Source organism: Podarcis tiliguerta (assembly GCF_965153285.1).
Source record: "Podarcis tiliguerta genome assembly, chromosome: 1".
In the NCBI taxonomy this organism is placed as follows: Eukaryota; Metazoa; Chordata; class Lepidosauria; order Squamata; family Lacertidae; genus Podarcis; species Podarcis tiliguerta.
In genome coordinates, this window is record NC_139534.1 from 129,231,395 (window position 1) to 129,245,191 (window position 13,797).

Consider the following 13,797-nt stretch of genomic DNA (forward strand, 5'->3'; position numbering starts at 1 on the left):
CCACTGTTGCGTGGGGTCGCAACGGCACAAAAACGTGGTTACAAAGCACGGATCCACATGGATCCTCAGGATTTTTGCATTGGGTCACCCCAAATTCACCATCAGATCACTTGTCTGTGGCCACAGCATGAACTACAAAAATCATACATCGACTGTTTCGTTCAGAATATTCCCCCCCCCCTTGTTTTCCTCCTCTAAAAACTAGGTGCGTCTTATGGTCAGGTGTGTCTTATGGAGCGAAAAATACGGTAATTTTGAAGCCTTTATATGACTCAAGTTGCACACCGTCAAATGGAAGTCAGGTGTTATAGTATGACCAGCACAGCTTTGCTTGGGTAAGCCTGTGAGATTCCCCTGTATATACCAACAGATCTAGAGAGCAGTCAGGAGAAATCTCCCTGTGAATAGCTGCTCAGGTTTCCTGAGAACACCTGATTACCTTTTCTCCAATTAAGGGGGTTTCTTAATTCAACTCACCTGTAGTCATTTACTCCCAACATCACCAGCTGGAGAGATGATCTCTAGGTTGCTACATCAGTTTCCATCTTCTTTCTCCATCCATACTGTTACTGGAAACCGTTGACTTGCTCTCCTGTGGAAACCAAGCATGGATGAGGATTTATCCCTGGAAAACTACCTGGACCAGTATACAGGCCAGGTAAAATAGAGGATGCTGGGGCTTAATCTATTTTGAAAGGGCAACTGTTTTTCCTGCTAGTATTGCCAGAGTCAAAGAATACCTGCAGGCCTTAGTAAAAGGCGGTTATCAGCTTTTTACTGTGGAACTAGCAAAACTCCCAGTCACGCTATTGGAACAAGTTGAGCATGTGTGTTGTTTCCACATTTATTTTGATTGATTCTGGTCATATTAATGCTGTACTGCTCCTATTGCTTAGCATTTAGGAACATAGGAATATACCTTATATTGATTCAGCCTATTGGTTCATGTGGCCCAGAAGGTAGCAGGGTTTAAGGCAGGAGTTTGTCCCTGTCCCAGGTGGGAGGATACGAGAATTTTGGGATATAATATACAACAAACTTTAAAAGATTTTTAAATTCTCCTTTAAAAAAAAACAACCTCAGAAGGCTTTCTGTTAGGCATTATGTCCGCTGAAATACAAAAAAACTTTAGAACCATCTTTATGTATGCAACCACGGCGGCCAGAACTCTGGTAGCAAAAAATTGGAAAGGTGACTTAATTCCTATAAAGCTTGACTGGCAGGTGAAGATGATAGAACTCCTGGAACTGGCAAAAATGGCTGGGAGAATAAGAGGAAACTCAAATCAGAAAGTGAGCAAATAATGGACAATATTGAAAGAATATTTAAAACAATACTGTGAAAATGCAAATTTCCTGACAGATTGAATCTTGAATATTAAAGAGAATTGTAAATGTAAAAAATTGTTCCTGAGATGTAATAGATATAATAGGAAGTGCATATAGGTTAAGAATATTTAGAAAGCACAATGAAAGTCTTCCTGTGCTGATCTATGTACGTGCTTGGTTGGTACGCCTATGAACATTACCATATATCTAAGACCTCAAAATTCCTATCACAGAGTTCAGAGGTTGGTGTGTAGAGTAAGAATTGAGTCTGTGCGTATAGTAACTTGTACAAAGCTGTGCTATACTCCGTATATAATAAAAGCAAATACAAATCAAGTTATTGTTTGGCAAGTTATGTTCCTGAGTTGTCATCCAGGACTACACGGTCTAAGCAGCCGGTAGCAGAGAGGTTTGGCTGAGATCCACCAACAGTGGGTTCTATGCAGTAAACATGGCCCTATGAGGAAAAAGCCATGGCTTTGCTCAAATTGTGGTCCTCTGCTGCTGCAGTGTATTTTGAACGTATTATTTTGGGGGATCTGGCGTAGAGGAAAGGTTTCCCCTGCTCCTAACACTAGAACCCATGGACCTCAAGTGAATGGTGGGGAAATTCAGGACAGATCAAAGAAAACACGCAGTGCACAGTTAAACTATGGAACTCATTGCCACAGGAGGAGGTGATGGACGCCAATCTAGATGGCCCTGAAAGAGAATTGGACCAATTTATAGCGAAGGGCGGGACACGGGTGGCACTGTGGGTTAAACCACAGAACCTAGGGCTTGCCGATAAGAAGGTTGGCGGTTTGAATCCCCGCGACGAGATGAGCTCCCATTGCTCAGTCCCTGTTCCTGCCCACCTAGCAGTTCAAAAGCACATCAAAGTGCAAGTAGATAAATAGGTACCACTCCAGTGGGAAGGTAAATGGCGTTTCCGTGCGCTGCTCCGGTTCGCCAGAAGCGGCTCAGTCATGCTGGCCACATGACCCGGAAGCTGTACACCGGCTCCCTCGGCCAATAGAGCGAGATGAGCGCCGCAACCCCAGAGTTGGCCACGACTGGACCTAATGGTCAGGGGTCCCTTTACCTTTACCTAAGGAGTCTCAAGGGGATGTGGGTGGCGCCGTGGGTTAAACCACAGAGCCTAGGGCTTGCAGATCAGAAGGTTGGCGGTTCGAATCCCCACGACGGGGTGAGCTCCCGTTGCTCAGTTCCTGCTCCTGCCCACCTAGCAGTTCAAAAGCACGTCAATGTGCAAGTACATAAATAGGTACCGCTCTGGCAGGAAGGCAAATGGCGTTTCGGTGCGCTGCTCTGGTTCGCCAGAATCAGATTAGTCATGCTGGCCACATGACCTGGAAGCTGTGCACCGGCTCCCTTGGCCAATAAAGCGAGATGAGCGCTGCAACCCCAGAGTCGGTCACAACTGGACCTAATGGTCAGGGGTCCCTTTACCCTTTACCTATAGCAAAGGGCTTTTGGGAACTGCTACCCACAGTGGCTCGGCTCTGCCTCCACAGTTGGAGCCAGCAGTGCTTCTGAATCCCAGTTGCTGCAACCCACAGAAGGGGAGAGATGCTCTTGTGTTTGAATGCTGCTTGCTGGTTTCCCACAGGCAAGCCACTGTGAGAACAGGATGCTGGACTAGATGGGTCCAGCAGCCTCTTCTTATGTCCTATTAACGCAGAAGTGTGATGACTGTTTTTACTCTCTCCCATGTTGTGATAGGATAACTTTGAACCGTCCAGCCCGCAAGTGTCTGCTCCCATGAGCCCCTTTGCGGCAGACTTGCCTCCTTCCTCCTACCAGGGGGCAGCGTTTCATTCTCCGCCCGACCAGACCCACAACTTCTCGATTGACCTCAGCTTCCTGCCTGACTATTTAAGCCCGGATAACAAACATGAGGGCGGTGCAATGTCATTGGGAGAGCAGCACGTCTCTCAGTCAGGATTGCAAGACAGTGGCATCTTCCTGAATGGTAGTGGCCTGTCCCGACAGAGGGATGAAAACGCAACTCAACCATCGCCCGATTCTTCTAGGATGCCCGATTCCTCTGGGACCTGTCTTCCCATGAACCCGATGACCCCTATGGCCTCTGCTTCAGAAAGTTCTTCTGGCATCGTCCCACAGTTGCAGTAGGTTCATTCCTTTTAGAGCGCCTTGAAGCTTGGGTGACTTAGATTGAAAATCACTCTTGTAGTTTGTAGAGTTCAAAGGCTTTATTTATGCAGGAACTGTTTACGGGATGAGTGGAGATAGGAGAGAAATAGCAGACATCTCGTCTGGAGAGAACAGCAAACAACAAATGGCTCAGCTTTTAAGGGGTGGAGTTAACTTAAACACAGAGGCTTACCAAACAAGCACAGGAAAGCTCATACCAATAACAAACTTAGTTGGTCTCTAAGGTGCTACTGGAAGGATTTTTTTTATTTTGTTTCAACAAGTTCTAGTTAGCTTTCTACACAAATAGTGCCCCCTGGTGGGTTAAAGTTATATGTGTGTTAAGTACAAAATCAATAGATTGAAATATGGTTGCTTTTGGGATGCGGGTGGCACTGTGGGTTAAACCACAGAGCCTAGGACTTGCCGATCAGAAGGTCGACGGTTCGAATCCCCACGACGGGGTGAGCTCCCGTTGCTCGGTCCCTGCTCCTGCCAACCTAGCAGTTCGAAAGCACGTCAAAGTGCAAGTAGATAAATAGGTACCGCTCCAGCGGGAAGGTAAACGGCGTTTCCGTGCGTTGCTCTGGTTCGCCAGAAGCGGGTTAGTCATGCTGGCCACATGACCCGGAAGCTGTACGCCGGCTCCCTCGGCCAATAAAGCGAGATGAGCTCCGCAACCCCAGAGTTGGTCACGACTGGACCTTATGGTCAGGGGTCCTTTTACCTTTACCTTTACCATGGTTGCTTTTATCCAGCAAATCATTAATTGTTTTTTTTAATTGTTATTTTCCTATGTTTTTGGTTGTTCTTATTTTTATCTGAAGCCACCTTTTGTCACCCTCAGGGAAAAAGGCAGGGTATTATACTACTACTGCTGCTGCTAGCCACTTGGGGGCCTTCTCCCTGAGTAAGTGGGAGCCTGCCTCCAGGTTGCTAAGCAATGGCGACACATTCTCTTCACTCTTGTTTGCTTATCTTTAACTCTCAGGTTCTATGTTTAAAATGTGCATTGGGGGTGCTTTGAATGTACGGTGGTACCTCAGTTTACGAACTTAATCCGTTCCGGAAGTCCGTTCTTAAACCAAAACCGTTCTTAAACCAAGGCGCGCTTTCCCTAATGAGGCCTCCTGCCGCCAGTTCCCCATCCACCATTCGGCTTCTGTACTTAGACCAAGGTAAAGTTCTCAAACCAAGACACTATTTCCGGTTTTGCAGAGTTTGTAAACCGAATCGTTCCTAAACCAGACTGTTCTTAAACCGAGGTACCACTGTGTTGGGTGAATGTTCCCAAACTAGCAAGGTCAAATTTATGCAATCCCAACAGATGTTGGTTGATTTCCCTGAACCAATTGCATCTAGAAATAAGAAGAGGAGGAGGAGGAGGAGGAAGAGTATGGTGGACATTCAATTTATGGCTCAGTACTGAAAGGAATGGCAGATTTGCTGTGATGCATCCCATTAACCTTTTCCCAAAAAAATATTTTTATTGCTTTCCCAAATTTATAAGAAAAAAAAGACATTACAAAAAACAGCAAAAGAAAACACATTACAGAACAAAAGAAAAACATAAAAAGAATTATTTCTTCCGAAACCCAAATTGCCTTACATTGTTAATTGACTTCCTCAGGTCCCCCCTAACTGAATTTCATTGTATCACCTTGCAACAGTTCTGTAAAATCATATTTCTATTGAAATTGACTTCTTCCATTTACTATCCTCCTCTCATTTATTAGTATTCTAGTCCTTAATGTTTTACAACACATTCTTATACTAATCCTTAGCCTATTTATTACTTTCAAGTGACTTCTAATTATCTTTTATGCATCCCATGAACTTATCCATGCCACTTCTAAGCACTAAAGGCACCTTTGTCAATCTGTTGCATCCCCTCGTAAACGAAGTCTTCAATGTGCAATGTTCCTCCCTTGTTCTCCTAGGAATATAGTGGCCACTGTAAACTTGGCTTGTAAGCTGGACCTCAAGAACATCGCCCTTCAAGCTAGGAATGCAGAATTCAACCCAAAGGTAAGCCCCAGGGAAGCTGTTTGGTGCCATGCCTCTGAGAAATTGTTCCCCTTTGAGATTCTGGTTGGGCTCAGACTTGGTGGACTCTAGAGATGGAGGTGCTGGGGTACCCCAGTTGGTAGAACATGAGACTCTTAATCTCAGGATTATGAGTTTGAACCCCACGTTGGGCAAAAGATTGCTGCATTGCAGAAGGTTGGAGTACATGATCCTCGTGGTCTCTTAGAATCATAGAATCATAGAGTTGGAAGAGACCACAAGGGCCATCGAGTCCAACCCCCTGCCAAGCAGGAAACACCATCAGAGCACTCCTGACATATGGTTGTCAAGCCTCTGCTTAAAGACCTCCAAAGAAGGAGACTTCACCATACTCCTTGGCAGCAAATTCCACTGTCAAACAGCTCTTACTGTCAGGAAGTTCTTCCTATGTTTAGGTGGAATCTTCTTTCTTGTAGTTTGGATCCATTGCTCCGTGTCCGCTTCTCTGGAGCAGCAGAAAACAACCTTTCTCCCTCCTCTATGTGACATCCTTTTATATATTTGAACATGGCTATCATATCACCCCTTCACCTCCTCTTCTCCAGGCTAAACATGCCCAGCTCCCTTAGCCGTTGCTCATAAGGCATCGTTTCCAGGCCTTTGACCATTTTGGTTGCCCTCCTCTGGACACGTTCCAGTTTGTCAGTGTCCTTCTTGAACTGTGGTGCCCTGAACTGGACACAGTACTCCAGGTGAGGTCTGACCAGAGCAGAATACAGTGGCACTCTTACTTCCCTTGATCCAGATGCTATACTCCTATTGATGCAGCCCAGAATTGCATTGGCTTTTTTAGCTGCCGCGTCACACTGTTGGCTCTTCCAACTCTACAATTCTAGAATGTTGAACTATGACTTTGAGAGACCACGGTTCGAATCCCCACCCAGCCATGAAGCTCATTGGGTGACCTTGAGCCAGTCACTATCTCTCAGCCTAGCCTACCTCACAGGTTTGTTGTGAGGAGGAACTGGGGTGGAGGAGAACCTTGTGCACAGCCTTGAACTCCTTGCTAGAAAAGGTGCCATATAAATGTAAGAATAGAAACGGCTTGTGGAAAAGAGGTCTTGTAGATTCCTCCATTGCAAGAGCCTCAGAAATGAGAAGGGTGAGCATGCGCAGAGTCAAATCTGTCGGGTCAAATCTCTGTATTTCATAAGATACTGCCAGAGGCACTTGTCTAAAACAGATCCACAAGGTGGTAATCTGGTTTTTCCTGAACTTCAGAGGTTTGCCGCTGTGATCATGCGAATTCGAGAACCAAGGACAACAGCCCTCATATTTAGTTCCGGCAAAATGGTCTGCACAGGAGCGAAAAGGTAGGAGTTTACTATGAACCCAGAATAAACGGGGCACTGACATGGTGGGCAGGAGTGAGCTTTCTGCAAACCTTAGCTTTCTTTCTCTCCTTCCTTTTAAATCGAGTTAGAGTGTTAAAAAAAATACAGCATTAAGTATTAAAAACTTCCCTAAACAGAGCTGCCTTCAGATGTCTTTTAAAAAGAAGATAGCTGCTTATTTCCTTCACATCTGGTGGGAGGGCGCTCCACAGGGCGGGTGCCACTACCGAGAAGGCCCTATGTCTGGTTCCCTGTAACCTGACTTCTCACAGTGAGGGAACCGCCAGAAGGCCCTCGGAGCTGGACCTCAGTGTCTGGGCTGGACGATGGGGTGGAGACACTCCTTCAGGAATACTGGACCGAGGCCGTTTAGGGCTTTAAAGGTCAGCACCAACACTTTGAATTGTGCTTGGAAACGTGCTGGGAGCCAATGCAGATCTCTCAGGACTGGTGTTATGTAGTCTCGGCGGCCGCTCCCAGTCACCAGTCTAGCTGCCGCATTCTGGATTAATTGCAGTTTCCGGGTCACCTTCAAAGGTAGCCCTACTTAATGGGGAGCGGGGAGCAAACTCAGGCCACTAGACCAGCTGGATGGGAAATGGCTCAAGGAGAGAAGTGAAAAGTTGCAGCCTCTCAGCAGTCAATGGGGCGGCCCTGCTCCCTTGGTTCCCTCTGCAGCAACCTGATGGAAGGTGCGCTGTCCAATGATAGCTGTTGGAGGGGAAGCCTGATAGAGCTGGCTTCTCAGCCAAGCAGATGATGCTCCTGTTTGGCTTCTCTCCCTTCTGCTGTATCCTGATGGAACCATTGCCAAGCACAGACCAACCTATAGCCCTCCTCAAACCATAGCTGTCAAGCGTCCCTTATTTGGCGGGACAGTCCCTTTTCCCAGCGCCGTGCCCCGCTGCTGTCCCTTATTGATGATGTCCCTTAAATTTCCCGGGTTTCAAAGGAAGCACCTTCTCTCCCTCCCTCCCTGCCGGCCAGGGAGGAGGGAGGCTACAACTGTGTTGCTTGGTGGCGCTGCTCACCCAATAAGGAGTCTAAGAACGACTGGGGGGGTGGAGCTGCATTGCCTGGGGACTCGCCTTTGCTCAGCGCTTCCCAGCGGAGAGGTGACGGTGGTTTTCCTTGCTGCATCCCCTTTCCTGGGTTGCTGCGCTGTGGGAACCACTGCTTGAGGCTTCGTTTGGCTGCTGGCTGGGCTTTCTGCCTTTGGCTCAGAGGGGCTCAGAAGTTGAACATACCTGTGCTGGGAAAATCCCTTATTTTGGCTGCTGATCCCTTATTTTCGAGGCTGCTGGTCCCTTATTTTCAAAACTGTAAGTTGACAGCTATGCCTCAAACCTTTGCTGGCTGGATTTCTGCCCCACCCCCCTTTTTGTGTGTGTGTGTGTGTGTGTGTGAACCTGCAGCGAAGAACAGTCGCGGCTGGCGGCCAGGAAGTACGCCCGCGTGGTGCAGAAGCTTGGGTTCCCTGCTAAGTTCCTGGATTTCAAAATACAGAACATGGTGGGCAGCTGCGATGTGAGATTTCCCATCCGGCTCGAAGGCCTGGTTCTCACGCATCAGCAGTTCAGTAGGTATGTCCATCCATGCCGCTGATGGAAAGGAAAACAACATTTGCTCTTCCTGTTTTGGGGGATGTTATGTACTGAATTTCTCACCCTGGGCCAGCAGGGGGATACTGTAGATAGTTATGCAAATAAGGGATCAAAAGTGACGTTCAGTGATTGGATAGTTTTAGAAAATTGTTAACAGTTACATGGTACTGGAGCTCTATATAAGCAGGCTGACTGAACCCTTCAGTTCAGTTCTGTTCTGGCCTCTGAATAAACAAGAGCTCTTGAAGAATCGCTGTGTTGTCTGATATGTTCACCCACAACTTAACAGGGGAGATGCCTGAAATAGCTTGTGGGTGTGCAAACCGGGGAGCACTTTGCCCTCGGGGCAAGATCACGTTCTAGTCCTCTGCTGCTTTATAATAATAATAATAATTTATTATTTGTACCCCGCCCATCTGGCTGGGTTTCCCCAGCCACTCTGGGTGGCTTCCACAAAGGGCAAAAAATACACTAAGATGTCACACATTAAAAACTTCCCTGAACAGGGCTGCCTTCAGCTGTCTTCTGAATGTCAGGTGGTTGTTTATCTCTTTGACATCTAGTGGGAGGGCGTTCCACAGGGCGGGCGCCACCACCGAGAAGGCCCTCTGCCTGGTTCCCTGTAGCTTTGCTTCTCGCAATGAGGGAACCGCCAGAAGGCCCTTGGAGCTGGACCTCAGCGTCTGGGCAGAATGATGGGGGTGGAGACGCTCCTTCAGGTCTACTGGGCCTTTGATGCCGTTTAGGGCTTTAAAGGTCAACACCAAGACTTTGAATTGTGCTCAGAAACATACTGGGAGCCAATGTAGGTCTTTCAAGACCGGTGTTATATGGTCTCGGCAGCTGCCCCCAGTCACCAGTCTAGCTGCCGCATTCTGGATTAGTTGTAGTTTCCAGGTCACCTTCAAAGGTAGCCCCACGTAGCCCCATTTACACTGCTTGTGAATGGAGGGCTAGCATCATTGTGGTGTGCAATGGATTTGGAGTAAGCAGTCATATGAACATAGCCTGGTGTTGATATTGTATCCTCTCACATAATTCCACACTGATGCTTGCAGGCTCTGCTAACCTGGACTACCTGTGTCCCTCATGACCTTTTCAGAAGCTGCTTCCTCCCTTTTTCTTTTGAAGAGGGTAGACGCTCTTTTGATATCTCACCTCCCCCTTTCTGATGCATTAAACCCCAAAGCCACATAAAACCCTTCCGTTAGTCACATACAATGTCAAATGACTTTCTAACTTCATGCATTTTAATTCTTTCTTAAACAGCTATGAACCAGAACTGTTTCCTGGCCTCATTTATCGAATGGTCAAACCACGGATTGTATTGCTTATCTTTGTGTCTGGAAAAGTCGTATTAACTGGTAAGTGATGCGCAAACTTGTGACCTAGGAGTTTGCATGTGAAGGGGAGGAAAAGGCTATAGGCACAGTCTGTTGGAAACATCTCCAGCGTGAGTCCTGTTGAAATGTATGGGAGCTGTAAAATCGGACATCTTACATTTGTTCTACCAAAATTGCACCGTGTGACAATCGGTGCAATCCTATACCTATCTATTCAGAAGTCCCACTGAATTCAGCAGGGCTTATGCATAGGTTAGTCGTATTGGACTGCAGCCTAAGAACAGTTTCGTTTTATTACACCCAGATCAGTGTAGTGTGATTATCTCGGTTTACTGATGTGTGAAATGCGGAAAGCATTTTAAGCATCACTTCTGCCCTAAAGTGGGACGCGGGTGGCCCTGTGGGTAAAACCTCAGCGCCTAGGACTTGCCGATCGCATGGTCGGCAGTTCGAATCCCCGCGGCGGTGTGCGCTCCCGTTGTTTGGTCCCAGCGCCTGCCAACCTAGCAGTTCGAAAGCACTCCTGGGTGCAAGTAGATAAATAGGGACCGCTTACCAGCGGGAAGGTAAACGGCATTCCGTGTGCTGTGCTGGCTCGCCAGATGCAGCTTGTCACGCTGGCCACGTGACCTGGAAGTGTCTTCGGACAGCGCTGGCTCCCGGCCTATAGAGTGAGATGAGCACACAACCCTAGAGTCTGGCAAGACTGGCCCGTACGGGCAGGGGTACCTTTACCTTTACCTCTGCCCTAAAACTATAAGGAAGAAAAGAATTTAAGGCCCTTTTCTGAAGCCTGCAAAAATATTAAAGGCAAAGGTAAAGGACCCCTGACAGTTAAGTCCAGTTGCAAACAACTCTGGGGTTGCGGCGCTCATCTCACTATACTGACCAAGGGAGCCAACGTTTGTCTATTTATTGACCTATTTATCTACTTGCACTTTGATGTGCTTTCCAACTGCTAGGTTGGCAGGATCAGGGACCGAGCAACGGGAGCTCACCCCATCATGGGGATTCGAACTGCTGACCTTCCGATCGGCAAGCCCAAGACTCAGTGGTTTAGACCACAGCGCCACCCGCTGTGTCTAAATACATAATATTATGTATTTTACATAATATATATTATGTAATTTTATTTTATTATGTACAGTGGTACCTCAGGTTACATACGCTTCAGGTTACATATGCTTCAGGTTACACACTCCATTAACCCAGAAATAGTGCTTCAGGTTAATAACTTTGCTTCAGGATAAGAACAGAAATCAGGCTCCGGCGGCGCAGCAGCAGCAGCGGGAGATCCCATTAGCTAAAGTGGTGCTTCAGGTTAAGAACAGTTTCAGTTTAAGAATGGACCTCCGGAACGAATTAAGTACTTAACCCGAGGTACCACTGTAATATTTTATTATATATTAAGTAAAATTATACAATTTTACATGATATATAATATGTACATTGTTGTTGTTTTTTAGTCATTTAGTCATGTCCAACTCTTCGTGACCCCATGGACCAGAGCACGCCAGGCACCCTGGCGTACATTACAAGATACATAATGGTGACAGGATAAGTGTGTGTGTGTGTGTGTGTGTACACACACATGTGAGAAGCGGGAAACAGGATAGCTGTTTTAGGGGGAAAGTGAACAGTGTAAATTCTCAATAAAAAAACTATTGATTTCTCATTGAAATGGATAGCTGGCAGGTTTAAGAAAAACGAACCCAAACGGAATGCTGTGGTGGCAACTAGGGAAAATTAATGTGAGATAGATTTGTCTCTGTTCAGGTCAGGTGCAAGCTGAGCTAGAAAAACAGCATGTCCAAACTGAGATGGTAATTAACATTATAAGCCAGGAACTGATAAGGAAGGAAGGTGTCATCTACTATGGTAGGCTTTTCAACCAGTCTAGTGGAGATGATTGAAAACCATCCCACTCTTGATAATGGAGTTCAAAAGGGCTGCGCTATGGAAAATTTCCCCCCATTTCCCCCTTCAACTTTACTCTCCTGGCAGAGAACATTTTTAGGGCATTGCTCCTAACTTCATTTCATTTCTTATGAATGTTATTAATGCTCATTTCAAAACCATTTTTCCTAGGTGCCAAATACCGTTCTGAAATCTATGAAGCATTTGAAAACATCTATCCAATCCTGAAGGGCTTTAAGAAAGCTTCTTAATTTTTTTCTGATAAAATTGTAAGGTTTAGGCGAGTTTTAGCATCAAGTACAAAATTCTCAAACACACAAATTGACTGTTGACAGTCAAATAGCTCTAATCCTCTGTTACAGTTTGACACTGTCAGTCTGTTTCATCGTATTCTTCTTGTTGTGAATTCCTTACAGAAAAAAAGGCTATGAACTTTGAACAGTGTGAAATGTGATAAAAGAGATATGAAAAACTAGTTCTGTAAGAATGCTTTAGGGAACAGGTTAGCATCTTGGAATACTGTTGAAATCGAAATGTTCCCCATTTTTTTAATGTGTTTTTGTCTAAAATAAAGATAAATCACACTATTAAAGTACTGGGTTGTTGTTTTTAATTATTCGTTAAACAACATGTAGTCTAGCCACATTGGGTGAAGATGCATGTTAGTCTTCGAGGAGACCCATTCAACTGGCCTGGTTCTAGCGCATCAGTTCAGTAGGTCGTCTTTTTCTTTGGTGATCACTCATAGCTGAGTATGTTTGTCTTCCATGAACACAGTCTTAAATATGTCTGTCCGCACCTCTGTTGTAAGGAAAGAGGCAGGGAAAGAGAAAAAGCAGCGTTTACTCCTGTAAAGGAGAAGCAGAGGTGTGTGTCATTAGCATATTGCTGACGTTGGTTGGGAAACTACATGGTAAAATCCGGATGACTGCAGATGTCAGAGAATTGAAATTGAAATACTTTATTGTCATTTGTACAACTTGTATACAGTGAGATTACATGAGCACCCCCCACTCAGCTCTCTTAGTCTTAATTCCCCTCGTTTACTGACACGCACCCACCAAACCCAAAAGTCAGTTGCCCTGTTGTTTTCTTTTCATTCAGCAGCCTAACAGCCCACAGATAGAAGCTGTTCTTTACCCTGTTGGTGTGACTAATCATGCTTCTATATCTTCTGCCTGAGAGCAGGAGATCAAGAAAGTGCCGGCCAGGGTGTGAATCATCCCTGAGAATTTTCCTCACTCTCCTGAGGCAACCTTCTTCCGCTGTTTCATCCAGCGGATTCACGGGACAGCCCATAATATCTTGTACACCACCCTCTGTAGGCACTTCCTATCAGATGATGTCAAACCAGCATACCACACCGTGACGCAGTATGAAAGGACACTTTCTATTGTTGACCAGTAGAAAGAGATAATCAAATGTTGATTGACATCATTCTTCTGCAATACTCTGAGGAGATGGAGTCTCTGTTGGGCTTTCTTAACCACGTATTGATCTTCCAAGTAAGGTCTTCACTGAGATGAACTCCTAGGAATGCAATTCTGGGCTGCATCAATAGGAGTATAGCATCTAGATCAAGGGAAGTAATAGTGCCACTGTATTCTGCTCTGGTCAGACCTCACCTGGAGTACTGTGTCCAGTTCTGGGCACCACAGTTCAAGAAGGACACTGACAAACTGGAACGTGTCCAGAGGAGGGCAACCAAAATGGTCAAAGGCCTGGAAACGATGCCTTATGAGGAACGGCTAAGGGAGCTGGGCATGTTTAGCCTGGAGAAGAGGAGGTTAAGGGGTGATATGCTAGCCATGTTCAAATATATAAAAGGATGTCACATAGAGGAGGGAGAAAGGTTGTTTTCTGCTGCTCCAGAGAAGCGGACACGGAGCAATGGATCCAAACTACAAGAAAGAAGATTCCACCTAAACATTAGGAAGAACTTCCTGACAGTAAGAGCTGTTCGACAGTGGAATTTGCTGCCAAGGAGTGTGGTGGAGTCTCCTTCTTTGGAGGTCTTTAAGCAGAGGCTTGACAACCATATGTCAGG

The 13,797-nt window shown here is 46.0% G+C and overlaps 1 protein-coding gene across 1 annotated transcript; it reads left to right on the forward strand.

Annotated features, from left to right (window-relative positions):
• The first annotated feature begins 255 nt into the window (after positions 1-255).
• Positions 256-12,262, forward strand: TBPL2 (TATA-box binding protein like 2). The gene is made up of 7 exons (XM_083439311.1): positions 256-658; positions 3,054-3,460; positions 5,426-5,513; positions 6,774-6,865; positions 8,302-8,469; positions 9,760-9,854; positions 11,922-12,262. The coding sequence occupies exons 1-7, from the start codon at positions 608-610 to the stop codon at positions 11,999-12,001; spliced, it is 981 nt and encodes a 326-aa protein (XP_083295437.1). The 5' UTR covers positions 256-607; the 3' UTR covers positions 12,002-12,262.
• Positions 12,263-13,797: the final 1,535 nt, after the last annotated feature.